Source organism: Oenanthe melanoleuca, chromosome 2, assembly GCF_029582105.1.
Source record: "Oenanthe melanoleuca isolate GR-GAL-2019-014 chromosome 2, OMel1.0, whole genome shotgun sequence".
In the NCBI taxonomy this organism is placed as follows: Eukaryota; Metazoa; Chordata; class Aves; order Passeriformes; family Muscicapidae; genus Oenanthe; species Oenanthe melanoleuca.
Window position 1 is genome coordinate 96635757 of NC_079335.1, and position 16464 is coordinate 96652220.

Consider the following 16464-nt stretch of genomic DNA (forward strand, 5'->3'; position numbering starts at 1 on the left):
GAAATATTCTTGAAATAACTCCTAACAACTGCAAAACATCTTTGCTGGTTTCCTTGTTTGGTTTTAAGTAAACAGGATAAATTTCTTAATTTTACATAGTTTCTTTTGATTGAATGGGTCTCAGAAAGCCTGAGCTGTCACTGCTGGGGGGAGCCCAGAAACCTGCAGGCATGCTGTAGGCAAAGTAGGGGCAGCAGCGACATCCATTTTGGCCATGAGCAGCTCTTGGGAGGAAAACAACTGGGGATCTTCAGAGTTCAACCTTGCCTTGCTCCCACTCATGGGTATCTGCCCTTTTCAGCAATAGCATCTGTGCATATGATTTATTCTATGTGTGGGAACAGGGTATTTAAAGGGAAGCCCACCACATCTCTGCAAAGGCTGCCTTGCAAAAGCCTCAACAGAAGGACTTCCATACAATAAACTCACAGGTACTTATTTCTTCTGCCTTGTCTCAAAACAAGACAGAATTATGATAATCTTGGGTCAAAACCTTTAAATGAAGAGAATATTTAAAATTATTAAAATGTTTAATATTGGCTCCCTCGTTAGCTCTTGTTCTGTAAAACCCAGGACTATCAGACTTCTCAGAGGGTGGGTAGGAGGACTTGCAGTGAGGGAATAAACATAAAGTGATCAATTTCCAAATAATTTCACAGCTGCTGAGTTTCCTAAGCTCTGCAGCTCCTGCAAGAGTTGCAAGATTGAGCTAGCAAGCAACAAGATTAAGGGTAAGAAGTGCTATCACTCCTATTATGTGTATCTCACCATTTCCAATGAGAGGCGGCAAGGTCGGGGCTTTGGAAGGTGGAACGGGGTTCAGTCTTGGAAGCATTCCATTAACTTGTTTCAACCTTTCTAATTTCACTTGCTCCATCCATTTGGTCCCTGTCATATTCCTCCTGGCCTGTAAGCCAAGTGCTGTGGTGGCTGTGGAAATGGTAGAGTCCATGATTGGGGTTTCATCGATGACACTGAGGTCTCCTACACTACCACCACTGGTCAGAGTAAGCTCGATCCCATTGTTGGAATAGTTGCTGATAGGGGACTGTTCGCTGCTGCATGTAGACTGACCACCAGGGCTTGGCTGAGATGTCTGTTGGAGGGAAGCAAGAGACAAAAGAGTGTGAAGATTAAGCAAACAATGTTAACCAGAGCATTTGTACTAAAAGAAGGTCTAAATGGAGCCAAAGATACAGGTATATAAAAGTTCAGCACTGAATGATAACAGTGATCATTCATAAAGAGACTTTCTAGATATTGGCTTCAACTGCAGTGAATGGCATTGTAAAACACAAGACTAAAATCCCCTTCACATGTTGCTGATGGTATATTTATGAGAGTTATTCCCAGAGTTACTTCTATGGCTTCAAGCCATTTGTGAGCAGGTATGGATGGATGGATACCCTACTTTGCTTATGTGCTGTTCCCAACTGAAGCTGCAGCTCAGAAAAACCAAACCAGAATTGAGCCATGTTACAAGGTATTAGTTTACCCTGCTAGGCTTGCAAACAAACAAACAAACAAGACTCCAACAACATTGGAATTTGGGTTTTTTTAATTAGACTTGTGGCTAAAGAATGTAAGCATTTTCCAGGCTTAAGGCTCATTGTTACAAGCAGTGGTTGGCCTGAAATGTTGGCATGTAATAAAACAGGGACAAAGCATCAGTGCAAAAAATACCGTATCATATTATCAGCAACCCGTGACCCTGGCAGCATCAGGTCTAACTTACACCTCCTCTTATACCTAACTTCTACCACCTCTGCCCTGAATCAAGAAAGTGATGATCCACTAAACCAAATCCTTTGTTTCATTAGAATTTAAGATTTTAAGTGCAAGAATTTAAGTAGACCATACAGGCTGCTAATCTGCAGGGATATAAACATGCCACAATAACATCTTTCTTAACAGGGAGTGTTCCCTGCTGCTCTAGCAGAACTCTTGCTGTGGGGAAACACAGTCTCGATTTACTTCTCGGACTTTTTATAAAGTTCTCACAAAAGAATGGGAAAATTGACAAACTGACAGACAAAACAGAGGAAGACAGACAGAAGTCTCTGGACTTAATATCTCACTGTAAGGTTCTATCAGTGAGATCACAAATCAGTGGGGCATGCAGTATCATTTTGCTCACAAGAACAGTTTCATGTAAGTATTTAAATTTTAGGGTTTCTGCTGTGGTTTGTTTGGTTTTTTTTATTTTGGTTTTTTTTTTCCCGCCACTCTGTGATCTTTATGTACATTTTACTGAAAAATGAGATCTAGAATTTCTGAAGTGGCAGGGACGACTCTCACTTTAAACATCAATGAATGAAGACACAGATTCATGGCACTACTGTAGTTTCATATGCCCCTAAGGAGTCCATTTGAGATTCAATAACTCTTTTATTATTTCTAACTTGAATGATGATACTTAGAATTTATGAGGCCACACTGAGCAAGTTCATTTCCAAATCTGGCCATAGCAGATTTGGTGACAAGAATAGAAATAACAGTTATTATACAGAAGAAAGTTTTGTGTTTCTGGGCAATAGCTTCATGCTATATGGAAGAAGAGTAATGATGATCAGAAACCTGTTCTTGTAGCACATGTCAAGATTGCAGTGAGGTAGGGTACAGAAACAAGTATTATCAGGACATATATTTCTAGATGTGCAATACAAAAAAATGGATGTCTTATCCAGAGGGGAAAGTACAAAGACATTTTTGAAGATATTTCACCAATATAAGCCAGATTTTTCACATGTCAAGTGTTGCAAAATGCTCACAACACATTACAACTGGGAATGTGCTTGATGGATTGCACATTACTAAATAAAGGAATGATTGAACAACAGGCAGAAGACTAAAATAAAAACATAAATAATGTTGCAATAAGAAAAACAGCAGAAAAGTTAAAATGCCCTCACCTTATTACCCACTGTCCTTAGGAAGTTAGAATAAGACATTTAAGAGCATTAGACAGAAAAGACATTGGATTAGTTGAAAACCAGAAAATATACCCTAGTTCACACATGCAATGAAAAACAAGAAACACAGAATTATTTTTAAAATACAATTTTCAGTGAGAAATATTTAACAATGAGTAAGCTATAGGCATTAGTACCCCTCTTCCACAAGTTTTCTTGCTAAAACTGTGTTCAACATACTTCAATAATGCTACAGGTCTATCAAGTAAAGAAAAAGAGATTTTGTTCCTTGGTAAACTAAGGTAGTTATCACAAAAGATGGCAGAGGACCTCCTTTAGACTTCAGGAGGAGCTTACTCTCAGCCCTTTGAAGTTTTTGAACTCAGTATTAATACTGAACAGTTTGAGCATAAGTCTTAGGCACAACATAGCATTAACTCATATTTCAGTGAGTAATCACTTTGAATTGCAGCATGATTAACAGTATGAGCAGAATTTGGAGGCCTCATATTTGTAGTCCCCAAGGGCTGAATACAGATGAATCATAGACCCAGATGGGGAAGAGGATGGAGTGGCTGCCTTTGAATTAACCCTCGTGAAGAGGGCAGATGGCACATGAAATTCAGGCAAATAAAAGAACTTGTGTATTTAAGATACCATCTCAAAAAATGGAATACAGTCCTTTCAACAGTTTAAAGCAATATGTTAAGGTAAACCAGAGAAAAGAACTGCAGACAGTCAATTCAGGTGGATTTAGTTAAACTTGGAAAGGTTAACTTGATTAAGTATCAGATAAACATAAGAGGTCACATCACAACAGAGATGTTATTAAAAGATGCCCATCTGCTGTTTAAGACAGTCAATTACTCAGTTTGATCCATCACCCAAAAGCCTCAAGCCCCTAAAATCTGACTGCTTCCCCAAGTTCTCCAAAAATGGTCATCATCAATATTGTCATTTTAGTCATTTGGACTTGTTGTGGCTTGGTTTGGTTCTTTCTTATTCTGGCTTTCAGCCTGCAAGATTCAGATTCACCCTCTTTTTTCTGGAAACAGAAGGGTGGAAAAAATGTGTTTTTTTTTTTTTTTTTAAATGAAAATTCTGATTTTCTCATACTATGCTTATCCCAGAAGATGGAGTTTTTTAAGAGAAACAATTACCGTGGCAGCTGCCAGCACTGCACTTATTCCATATTACACAGATTAGATGTAATCTTTTTATTTTCTATTTCTTAGGCTTTAAAAACATTTTACAATGTAAACACAGAAGAAGACCTCACAAAACCAAGCCTTGTGAGCCAGAGCTTACAGACTTGAGCACTTCATAAAGGGGTTGTTAACTGGCTGCAGGAAGCAAGGGACAAAGGGAGCGGCACGGCGTATTGCATACCATTGGTTTTTCTGACTTGACGGCTTTCACTTGGAGGCATTCTTCACGCTTTGAGGTAGTGTTGCTGAGGTCCTTCTGCTCACCAATGGCACCCTGAGTCTGCTGGCCTGGTGACCGGGTCTGGGAGTGGCTGCCCGGGTCCCTTGGTGGCGGGGGCCGAGGGTGGATGTCCCCGCGCTGCTTCTTGGTGACGTGCGCCTCGGGGCCGTGCACGGTCTTGACGTGCTTCCGCAGGGAGCTGGGGTCGGTGTAGCGCTTCGTGCAGCCCGGGATCTTGCAAACGTACGGCTTCTGACAGGGCACAGAAAGCACCCAGATTAGGTTCAGTTCCGCGTGGGACTGCTGAAGAGCTCCTTGGAGCACAGCTGGTGTCACAGTTACACGCTTTCACAGGGAACCTGTTACCTAATTTATGGTCTCCACAACAACTGAATCGTAGAATGGTTTGGGTTGGAAGGAATTTTAAAGATTATCTAACTATCCACTCCCTTCCCAGCATGGGCAGGAACCCCTTGGTCAAAAGCATATTCAAACCTGGCCTTGAACACTTCCAGGGATGGGGCATCCACAGCTTCTCTGGGAAACCTCTACCAGTGCCTCACTAGCCTCACAGTAACCAATTTCTTCCTTATAACTAATCTAAATCTACCCTCATCAGTTTAAAGCCATCACCCCTTGTCCTATCCAATTGTCACTGCACCTAGTCAAAACCATTAGTTCCTCTTGGTTCAGAAGGTAGCAATTAGTGCTGCACAGTTGATTGAGGGCAGAATCTCTCATGGGCAAGCACAACTGGCACAGCTTTCATTAATCTTAGCAGAAGAGTCAGCTCAGCTATGGCAATTTATGAAGACTAATCTAATTTTCAACCCTGGCCCTGGCCCTCAGCAATTTGATAGCATTCCCAGTATGCCTAGTACCTACTACTTGACACTGAGAGGAACAACCCCCTTCAAAAGATGCTGGGCCATTTGTTCAGGCAGAATTAACTGAGAAAACATTTTTCTTCTGGCTCCTTCAGATCACCAGTACGAAGTCAATGCATAAGATACAGTGCCATGAAGATTTTCACATTGCAGCAATATATGCACTAGTACTATTATTACTGCTACTATCATAACTCATCACTCATTTCTTTAGCAACCACTTTCTTTATCTGTGAATTTCTATAGTTCACTAAGCAATTTAGAATAAAGTAAATTTACTGTCTTATAAATTAACAAAGCCTTTGTTCTTGTATTGTGAGAGGATTAGAATGAAGAGCTGAACACTTCCTAAATCCTTTAATTGCCTTGGGAAGCAAAGTATTGTTCACTCACTTTTATTACTGAATTGTTTCCAAGAAACTACTATTTTAAAAGGTTTTTTTCAAAAAAATAAAGAGACCTTCATGCAGAGTTTCTCAGAGGGGTTCTCTATCTGCTTACACATGGCACTGTGGAGCCTTTGACAAATACAGCTTTGTCATAGCAGTCTAAGGCCTGAGACTGCTTCCACTGACATCAGTGGGAAAAACCCTCCCACTTACTTGAATAAGAGAAAAAAAGAGCAATTCAGAGATGATGTTGAGCTACTGGGGCAGGTTTTCTCAAGTTGCTGTGGAAGTACAAGTCACTGAGCTTGCTCTGCATGAGTAAGGCATATTGTCATCAAGATATGTCAGCTGTTTTAATGCTCTCTGTAGGTTACCTACTTAAAGCCTAAATGGAACTGCAAGCAAGTGCTGAATTTGGTCTGTGCTTTTGATTGTATTCACATCACTCCACCAGTATATGCTGCCCTAGAAGATTAGCCTGTTTTGGTGTGAAGTAATGGTGAAGGAAATGTTTCATTTGCCCCTGTGGCTGTACCTATCAGAAATCATGTGCAGCATAAAATTTGTCTGGTTGACTTACTGCTGGACACAAAATTCTGATCTTAACTCAGGGGCAGGCCACATTGCTAAGTATGAGAAGGTCTAACTCACCAACTAGGCAGCACACAGATTAGTTCAGAAAGGGAATGAAAAAAGAAAGCTCAAGCAGCTATTGGCAAGGCTTGGTGAACTTCCTTCTACCTTGGTGACCATTCATGAAATCACAGCAAGGCTTCAGTGCCATTATTAGGTGGGCTGCTGAAAACACACGTGGCAGGGATGAGGAAACTCAGAGATGTGCAATGCCCTCTGCTTCTCTTGTGACTGAAGAGATGCTGCAGGGCAGGACTGGAAGAAGATGAATGCTCCCTGGAGATCTGTTGGCCCTGGTGTGTGCCTGCCACAGACCCCACAGCCAGCTAGAGAAAGATACAAGCTGTGTGGAAATGGATATAGCTGCTATAGTATGTCCTACCCTTCCAGGACTTCCAGGTTTAGGCTAGAGGTGAAGGAGTATATGTCAAGAAGGAGAGAGTGGACTCTGAGTTGTGAGATTGAGATGATGTGACTGTGCAATTTGAAATGGCCAATAAAACATGGTGTGATTCCTGGAAATGGAGGCAGCAGTGACAGGGAACACAGTAATAATGAGATATTACACTGAGAGTTTGGGAAACAGCTGTGACTGCCCCAGCTGGTTTCCTTGAGAAAGGTCATATTTCCCCTGCTGCATCCTAGTCCATGAGGTCTGTTCAGGATAGAAAGAAAAAGAGGCCAGACAAGAAGGAAAAGGCATAACTCAGAACTTAAAAGGCAACCCGTGCTTTCAAATGAGGAGACTGTGGCTGTCTGCAGCACCCCAAAGTATGCTGGATCCCTGCAGATGCCTGGTGCCAACACAGGGCCCAGGCACTCAACAAACCCTTCCAGCTCCAGAGGGAAAAGTGATCCCAGCTTGACAGGGAAAACAGGATCTGTCCCTGGTTAATGCATGTGTTTCCATTAGAATCCCTTGTTCAAAACTCTCGTGCACGTAATAAAACGCCAGGTCTGTATGACTTGCTGTGCCTGTCCTCTGTAATACAATGCTATGGCCTCACTGTAAGTCTGCTCAACAATGAATTATATTAATCTTTTGAAGCTGTGCTTACTTACTTCATTGGAATGAGTCCTGTTTTGGTGCTTGGCCCTGTCAGAGGCATTGGAGAAAGCTTTGTTGCAGCCTTCATGTTCACACACATATGGTTTCTCTCCAGTGTGAGATCTCAAGTGCGTTTTCAAGTTTTCTAGTCTGGAGTAGGCCTTTGTACAACCTTCAAACTGCAAACAAGAAATAAGTCTGGTTTAGTTTTAATCTTTGGACTTGCAGGAAACAGTAAAAGTGGACTTAGAAAAGTTCCAAAATTTTCAAAGCCTTCATAACCTTGTCTAAGGTAGTTTTGATTTGGAGGGTTTTAACTCCACCACAGCTTGAGTTAAAATGCTTTCAACATTATGTAAATCTTCTCTTACAGGAGAGCACAGTATTTGTGTACTTTGACTAAGACTGAAATCCATTGCAAAGCCACCAGGAGGCTGGTGGCCAGCACCAATATCAAGCTCTGTAAGAGAAAGCTCCTTTAAATAATTAAGCAAACTAAGCCCTGTTTAATAATGCCTTTTGGGGCTCCTTTGTACTTTAAACTCGAGGAAGTGGGCCAAATCATCCAGGGAATCCCCTCTCCTAAAGCTTTTGTCACCTGGTTGTACTGGATAACAAAGCAGACATTGCAGTCTCTTCTCCACAAGAGTCTGACAGATAAGGGCTCAGGGAATGCAGCACTCCCTGCTCTGTTTGTTCTCTGCACAGCCCCAGCCTCCCTGTACCAGCCTGGAGTAAAGACCCCTTTACTTACAGTGCATTTGTGTGGCTTCTCCCCTGTATGTCTCCTCATGTGGACCACCAGCATGTATTGGGCTTTGAAGGGTTTCTGCTCTCGGGAACAGTCCAGCCATCGGCACACAAACTCTTTCTTCTCCCCATGTATGTGGTCATTGTTGATATGCTGTTCAGGTAGAACAGAGGTCACAGCTTAATAGAAATACAACATCAGGTGCAGCCTAATTGTAATTTTGCATTGGAAGAGCACAAGAGATTGAGGCATTTACCAGGTCCTCGTGGTACCAGAAGAATAAGGCCATCTGCACTTCCAAGTGACCACAGTGTTCAAATTATAGATCCCTCTGTAAGTACACTAACACCCAAGAATTTTTTTTTACTGAGATCAACAGGATTTGGATCAGGCCTCAGAGATACAAGGTGATGAATGGATCCTGGATAATCTCATGCACAGCTCCACTTGTGTGATTCACATTGGGTACTGCTTTTGCAGAGCAGGGAAGCATTACTTAAGTACTGCTCAACATAAACAAGGTTTACAAAATTAGGCCTTTAGAAACATATTCTCCAACCTGAAAAAATCAACAGAATTGCTAAACCAAGTTTCCAACCCAAATTTTAACTCACTTCCTGTTACTCATATTTTCTTCCACTAAATTATTTAGTTCAGTAAATGTACAGATCGTGGCGTACACTGTGAACATAAACCCTGAGTACTGAAGCACACATCAAGCCAGTTTTTGCCATTGCCAAGTCTGGCTCTGTCTGAGTGTGTGTGGGAGTGACAGCAGCCCCAGCCCTGCTGACTCGCAGGCACATCTTTCTGTGGTCAGTGTCATCCATGTGAGTGTATCCAGAAGCAGAACAGGGCTGTGTACCTTTTACTCTTCCACAAAATTAGCTGGCTCTGTTTCTTTCACTAAGATCTAGTTCAGAAAAGCAGTAAAAAATTGAGTTAATTCTCTCTGTTTGAGTGGAAACAGGCAGGTGAAGCAGGGCCAGCATCAAAATTCGTTTGTTTTTTTTAAAAAAATGTTTAATTGTTTGAATATTTTTGTACAGCTTTAGAAAATAAAAATAAAATTAAAACAAAAACAAAAACAAAAAAAACCCAACAAAACAAAAACCTACACCTGGACTTTCAGAGTCTTTTTTTCCCAAAAGAAGCTACCTGACTCATCCTCCCAGACTCTTGCAGGAATCATTCCACATTGCCGTACTTCTGTCATTGTGCCACTAGATGGCTGCATTACTCAGCAAATGAGATTCTTCCCGCTAAGGCATCACCAAAAAGTCTTTCCAATTTTTCCAATTTTTATTTGATCGCAGCACAGGGATGAAATCTGTATCTGTTCCATAATGGGCCCACAGAAAATGCCAGCCATACAGAAATTCAGTAGCTCATACTGGAACACAAAGGAAATAATCCCTGTCTTTTCTGAAGTCTTGAAATCAGTCAGAAAGCCACATAAAATCACATATGTTCAAAATTATGCACCATCACCATGGAGAACAGACATCCATTGCCTGTAAAAGTGGCAGATCTTTTTCTGAAACTTTATTGCCATTTCTTAAAAGTTGTTTTGGGGCACAATTTGCATGAGCAGAGGTGCTGGGCAACACACAACTTGTAATCTGCCAGAGTTAATGCTCCTAGTGCAGATCTGTAGCTGTTCCCGATACACACACCTGTGCAAGAAGCATGCACATGCCCTGTGCTATGAAATGGCATCAAAAGAGTTCACTGAGGGTAATGTGTGTTTTCTTGAAAGAGAAAGAAGTAACAGGACAAAATTAAATGCATTCAAGTAATTCATGGCTAAATCTCTCCGTAATCATTGCAGACTGTGTGTTATGTGGTTAAACCTGCACAGCCACCAGGGGAATGAAACTTGAGTGTGTGACACAGGCTTTCCATTTGACACAAAAACCTCAAGGCTGGATCAATCACTTCACCACAGCACCTCCCTTTACCTCCTGCTGTGTGGACACTCAGGCACCATGAGGGCTCTTTCAGAGAAAATCTCCACAGGACAGTTTTTCTCTTTGTCCCTGCACATCAGCTTGCTGCCTGCACTCCAGACCTCTAGCCTTTAACAGCATGGGAATCCTCTAGAACTGACCTTTCTCATGGGCCCAAAAGTCCTTTCCTCATTCCCTCCCCAGCCCAGGCTCACTGCAGCAGCTGACAAAGCTTGCCCAGAGTAGTGATGATCCTTTGCCTCTCTCCATCGCTGGTTTACCTGTCGAGTATCTTGTGATCATCCTCTGGTCTCTCACAACTGTGGCCCTCCATACACATTTGCCCTGCTCTCTTATTCCATCAGTCCTTTCCCAGACTCTCTGATCTTCCTACAATCAAACCCCTCTTTGTGCTGTTTCCCCTCATTGCTCCAAGTGGCCCCTGAGAGCTCACCTGCAAATCTATCTCATCCTCATTCAATCCCTCTGAGGATCCTCACCTTTAGGGAAAGCCCAGAATAAATGAGCCTGTGATCTGCTAATCTGGGTAATTTATTTGGTTCACAGGTGAGCTGCTTAATTGCTTTTTGCAGAGGGGTGATATTTTAGACTTACAAACATGTCCAATTACTGAAAGACTGGTCTGGAGGAAGACACTTACTGGACACAAAATCAGCACCAGCAGTGCTCTCAGGTAACAAGATTCACAGTATTTGTCATCCTGAGATTCAAACACCCTCACTTGCTCAAGTTATGGTGAGAAAACTCGTCAGTCATCTGCTATGGACATACAGGCAAAACTCACAAATGCAAATCACTAACTAAATCTACACTGGGATTTTTTACCATGATCACTTGGTGGGAAGAATGTGCAATGTTTGCGACGTTTAAAGAGGCGGGAAGTCTCACTGTGCAAGCAACATCATTTAGAAAAGTTCAGAAGTTTGTGAACTCTGGCATTCAGGTTCTTTGACTCAGATAATTACCTTTGGATTTTACACGGTGTTTTTGGCTCCCTGGTCTCTATTATGAGAGGAAATGAACAGTTTTGAGCTTGTAAAACAAAGAACAGTCAGGAATAAGAGTATTATGCAAAGCAGAAGCTTTGGTACAGTACAATAAGGATTTATAGGGTTTCAATTTATAATCTGTTTGTAACCTTATTACACCCATGAAATGTCACATTCCAGGGACTAGATCAGAAGGATTTTTTTTTCCTGGTGAAATTGAATTTTGATGCAGTTTCAGGGTGTGAAAAGGCTTTTCTTTTAATTTTGTGGGCCCAAACCTGCAAGTTTTACTTATGTCTGTAATCCTTATTACAGTAAATAGGCGCATGAAAGCCAATGATATTACTCCCTAGTGTCAGGTTTGCTAGCATAAGGCTCTGAAGCACCAGCTCTGTATTATTAAGAATTTCTGACCTGAAAAAAAAGCCCCCATTAAAAGCTGGAATTCTACAAGCTATCTCCTCTTGCAGACAGCTCCAAAAAGCTGCTAAACAAGGGTCATTTGCAGAATACCAGTCACTTTCATGCTACTTCAATGCTTATTAGCAAACCTCAGTTTGCCCTGGCTCATTTTCTTTTCTTTAAAAAATGTTATTATTATCATTCAATTCCAAAATACCCTAAAACAAACAGAGGGAGCTGACCTATATACTGATTTTGGTCTCAGAATGACCTGCCTTTGAAGGAGGAAGCTCTAAGATGGATTTCAATGCCAGAGCATAAAACCCCACTAGATTAATTGAAATCAAGGCTGAAGTTTGCCTGTCATCCCTACTGGGCAATCTCAAAATCCAGGGGTAAAGGGAAATTCAATTCACAGTAAGCATAAAGGCTTACATGTTAAGAAGTACTATTGAAAAGGGAATGCCTTAAATCATGCATGTTCTCATATAATCCATGCCAACCGTACCTGCTACTTGATATTGTAGCAGATAAGATGAGGTGACACTGAAGGTAGGATCTGCAATAACCTCACTGTTCCATTTCCCTCCTCCAAGAGGGTTTTTAGCAGGAGAATCTGCACACGCCCAGCTGACTGCATGGTACCCATCAGCTATTCAATATGTAAACAAAGGCCAAATGTGCTCTGACAGTAGCCAAAAAGCAGGAGGAAAAGCCTCTCCATACCAGTGGAAAAACTTAGGAACATCAGAAAGAGAATGTCACTGCAACTGGGATTGCATCTGAAAGCAAAGTGCTATTTGGTGGCATGAGCAGAATACTCTGGGAGAATCTCACATTTCTGTTTTCTAACCTAGACATGCTACCCTAGAGTGTAGGAGAAAACTGGGAAGAGACCATCCTGTATTGATATAATGTGGTAAGTTAGTGGCAGAGTGAAAGACATATCACCATTGCCAAAATTAGGTTAATTTCAGTCATACAACGACAATTTCAGATTTTTATCTTCTCAAAGTTATTTCCCTGTATTTAAAAAAACTTAAAAAGAGGTGCTAAATAACTTCTCACTAGATCTCACCACTGACATTAAGCAGAGGCAGCATTTAAACAATCTTCCAGCACAAATCTCCCCCTGTACTGTACTGTCCTGTCACAACAAGTCCCTCAGACCAGCACAGCTGCTGCATTTGATGCATAGGGGACAAAGTGCTAAAGGTGAAGAGGCATCACAGTAGAACAGCTGCTAAACACAGCCCGTCCTGCAGCTGCACAGGAGAGCTGTGGAGCCCACAGAGGGGACATGTGCAGAGGCTGTGTCTGGCATACCAGGCTGGATACCTCTGAAGCTGGTTTGGAAGGGGATTAGCTATCCCTGACCTGCAAGTCCTGCAGGGAACACTTTTATTTCTGTGTTTTGTACGGAGAATGTAGATTTATCCTTAAGCCCACGTTCAGTTAGAAACAGGTTCTTGGTCATCAGGCCCATCCCCTTGCTATGGCAAGTCCCACTGCACATAATCCTGGTCATGAACAGAGCTTCAGCTTCCAAGTGCCTTGGTGATCAGCTCCCTCTGCTCCCAGTGGAATGCGCTTCTAGGAACTCACTCTTCTGCTGGTTAGCAACTAATTTCTAGCTTCGATTTATTCACAGCCAATTTATATTCATTTGTTCTCATGCCAACACTATCCTTCAGCTTAAACAGCTCTGCTTCCCTGCAGAGTGTTTAGTTCTCTCCCTTCCCCACCCTAACTAACTGGCAGACAGCACTCTCCTCTCTGTCTTCATTCACTGGAATAAATAAATTAGTTCCTTCTGGTCTTCTCTTCCACGACCAAGTCCTCATTCCCCCCTTAACCTGCTTTGGCTTGAGGTGGGGAAGTCTGAGTCCCATTTGTCATTTTGTTCCCAAATTCCCCATTGCCACTTTGAGGACTGTATTAGTCCATCAGTGGCTCTCTCAGCCTTTTCACCTGTTCTAGTACAACTTCAACCTTCTTGACCTGAATAGTGTGAAGCACACCAGGGCTCACCAGACTTGGTGCAGCAGAATTTAAACTTCCCTGTCACCACTTAGGTGTAAGTACAGATCTCACATTCATTTTAGACTTGAGTCTATTACAAAAGCCTCTGAGTGCCTCGTAGCTTGTGAATGTGCCCCTCCTAACAGCAAATCTCAGAAAAGAGTATCTTCTAACATGGCCATAGTTGAGGCACAGACTTGAGATCCAGGAAACCTAAAGGCCACATTCAAAGGAGTATTTAGATCTCTGATTCCCACTAATAGTAGTCATTTGTTCATGAGTGGTATACATACTTCTGAGGTTCTTGACCTACACAGCTTCCTGAGATAACCAAATGATTGCGAAAAGAATATCAGTGTTCAGAACAGTGACAAGGCAGCCCTTAAGCAAGTCCCCAGGCTTGCCTGCTCCCCAGGGATGCAATATGCGACTCATCACTGCTCCTTGTTACCATTTTAGGTAGTCAGGCAACTGAGAGATGACATCAGACACGCTTCCCTACCATCTCATTAACATCTTGATAAAGGTCGACTCCATCATCCACAGCAAGATGAACAGACAAAGGCATTGTAAAAAAGTCAGGATATAAAGGAGGTCCTGGTGAGCCAGGAAATCTCCCATGACAATAGAAATCTCATTGTGAGGAGGAGAAAAAATGCATCTCCATGGAGTGAAATCCCCAGCAGACTTCTCGGACACATTCCAATCACTGCAATCGAGTCTCTCTCTAACCCCTGTGACTCTCTGTTAGAACAATGCATGCATTTTAATTTCCTCTTATCTGATGGAAAATAGGTACAGATCCTGTCTGTTCTTTCCTTACTAAAGATTTTGCAGTCACAACCAGGCTAAACAGCCCCAAGAGAACGTCTCCTCCCTGCTGCTCAAGTTGAGAGTACACTTTTGACCCTGTGTCCTTAGGGTGGCATAACTACTTAAGCCCTTTTTAGTTCCTGAGATGGAAGAAGCACTTAAGCTGCTTTAAGCCCTTATGGTGGCATAAACTCTTAAGCTGGTTGCAGTTCCCAAAGCCAAGTGGACACTATAGCTATACATGAAGAACTCTGCACTTCCACATAGGCACATGCCTGTGGAGAAGCTCAGATAACTATCTCCAATCCTGCTTCCTTTCCTTTGGATGCACTTACTGTTATTCTATTAGAGTTCTTGATGCTGTCTTTCATACTTTATGGAAGATTTAAGAAATGCTGTTGTGTTAGATCTCTGCTAATGCTGATTAGCAACATGACAATTCATACAATTTGCTGATCTCGCCCAAAGCAGGTCAGTGCCTCCACTGTCTTGACAGCTTTTCTAAAATGGAATACACACAGTTAAGATCATCTGGATCTTAGAAACACTGCACAGCAATTTCCTCAGTGTATAATGAATACACTGTGCACTCTCTGTGCACTGCACTCCTCATGTCACTGTGTTTGATCTTGTCACTCAATCTCTATACTTAATTTTCAACATTTTTCATGATGAAGCCCCATGCTCACCCTAGATATGGTCATGATTGTAAACCTAAATGAAGACTAGTGGCATGCTACATTCCATAATCAGATATTTTTGGGTTACATGTGAAAGCAGTGTGGCTTTTTTAACAGCTGCAGTGGTTTAACACTAGCCAACAACTACTTACCAGCTTCATTCCCACCATCCCCTGCCAGCAGGATGGGGTGAATTGGAAAAAGGTAAAATCCATAGGTTGAGATAAGAATAGTTTAAAATCCAAAATAAAAACTTAATAGCACTAATAATGATAATGATGAAAAGGGAGATAAGAACAGGGACATGAATACTAGCCAACAGAAACAAGCAATGCACAATCCCCTTGGTCACCACCACTGATGCCCAGCACACCCCAGAGCAGCAATTGGTCATCCCAGCCAACTTCCCCTGGTTCACATCCTAGGCACAATGTTCTGTGGTATGGAATATTCCTTTGGTCAGTCTGGGTCAGCTGTTGCCAGCTGTGTACCCTCTCAGCTTCTTGTGCACCTGCTCCCTGGCAGAGCATGGGAAACTGAAAAGTCCTTCACTTAGGGTAGGCACTGCTCAGCAACAACTAAAACATCTGTATGTTATCAACTTTATTCTCATACTGAATCCAAAATGTGGAATGTACCAGCCACTAGGAAGAAAATTAACTCTATCCCAGCCAAAACCAGGATAAAAGCATGCAAAATTATATATATACTGCAAATATTTGTAACTCCAGTGTGACTAAAAATGTTTTAGAATATTTTTCGAAATGTTCTAGAAATGTCCTAAAACTCATTAAGAAAAAAAACTATTACATAAAGTTTCAGTTAAAAAATTGTTATTTCAGAAAGGAGTGAAGCATGTGGAAAATGAGAAATGTAACTTACTGATTTTACAAACTTAATATTTGAACTCTGTGTCCATGACTGTTAATACTCAATTATAAGAATAAAAAGAGACTCCAGTCAGCACTCCAGCTGAATTAATGCTTGAAGCTCATTTATTACTGTGCTGTTCTGGATACCATTACTGTCCCTTGAGAACTGGCAACATCAGTCAATGAAGAAAGGGAGGAATCAAAATTAGAAGCCAAAGTCAACTGAAAATTATGATTATTCATAACTTGAGATAACCCATGTACAGCATGGAAACCAAAAGACTGGAAGAGAGGATGGAAACAGTAAGAAAGGAGGACTCCAGTGTCTGAGGGACCATTCCCAAATCAGTGGTAGACTGAAGGGAACCTCAGAGATGTTGCAACAAACAATTGAAGTCAACAGCTTTCTTGGACCAGCACAGCTGCCACTGAGAGAAGACTCAGTTTACAGTCACAGGTAAAAATTTAGTAAAGATCTGAGGTTCAGTGCAACACATGGACAGAGACTGTCCCTCTTTCATGGGACATACAAGTTCAGAAGCAAGGAATGCACAAAGGCCAAGAGCAATCAAACTAATAATAACTAATGAACTTTTGCTTTTTGTGGAGTTTACTGTCCGCCTGAGCAGGAATCATCTTTTTGCCTCAAATGCTGTTTAAGCAAGCCA

The 16464-nt window shown here is 41.7% G+C and overlaps 1 protein-coding gene across 3 annotated transcripts in view; it reads right to left on the reverse strand.

Annotated features, from left to right (window-relative positions):
• Positions 1–16464, reverse strand: part of GLI3 (GLI family zinc finger 3) — a 201699-nt gene that overhangs the window by 7322 nt on the left and 177913 nt on the right. For all 3 annotated transcript variants that reach the window (XM_056483614.1, XM_056483615.1, XM_056483613.1), the window contains exons 11-14: positions 8052–8201; positions 7312–7476; positions 4302–4592; positions 769–1096 (exon numbers count right to left, since the gene is read on the reverse strand). In XM_056483614.1, coding sequence (XP_056339589.1) covers positions 769–1096; positions 4302–4592; positions 7312–7476; positions 8052–8201 — 934 coding nt within the window. The remainder of the gene's footprint in view (positions 1–768; positions 1097–4301; positions 4593–7311; positions 7477–8051; positions 8202–16464) is intronic.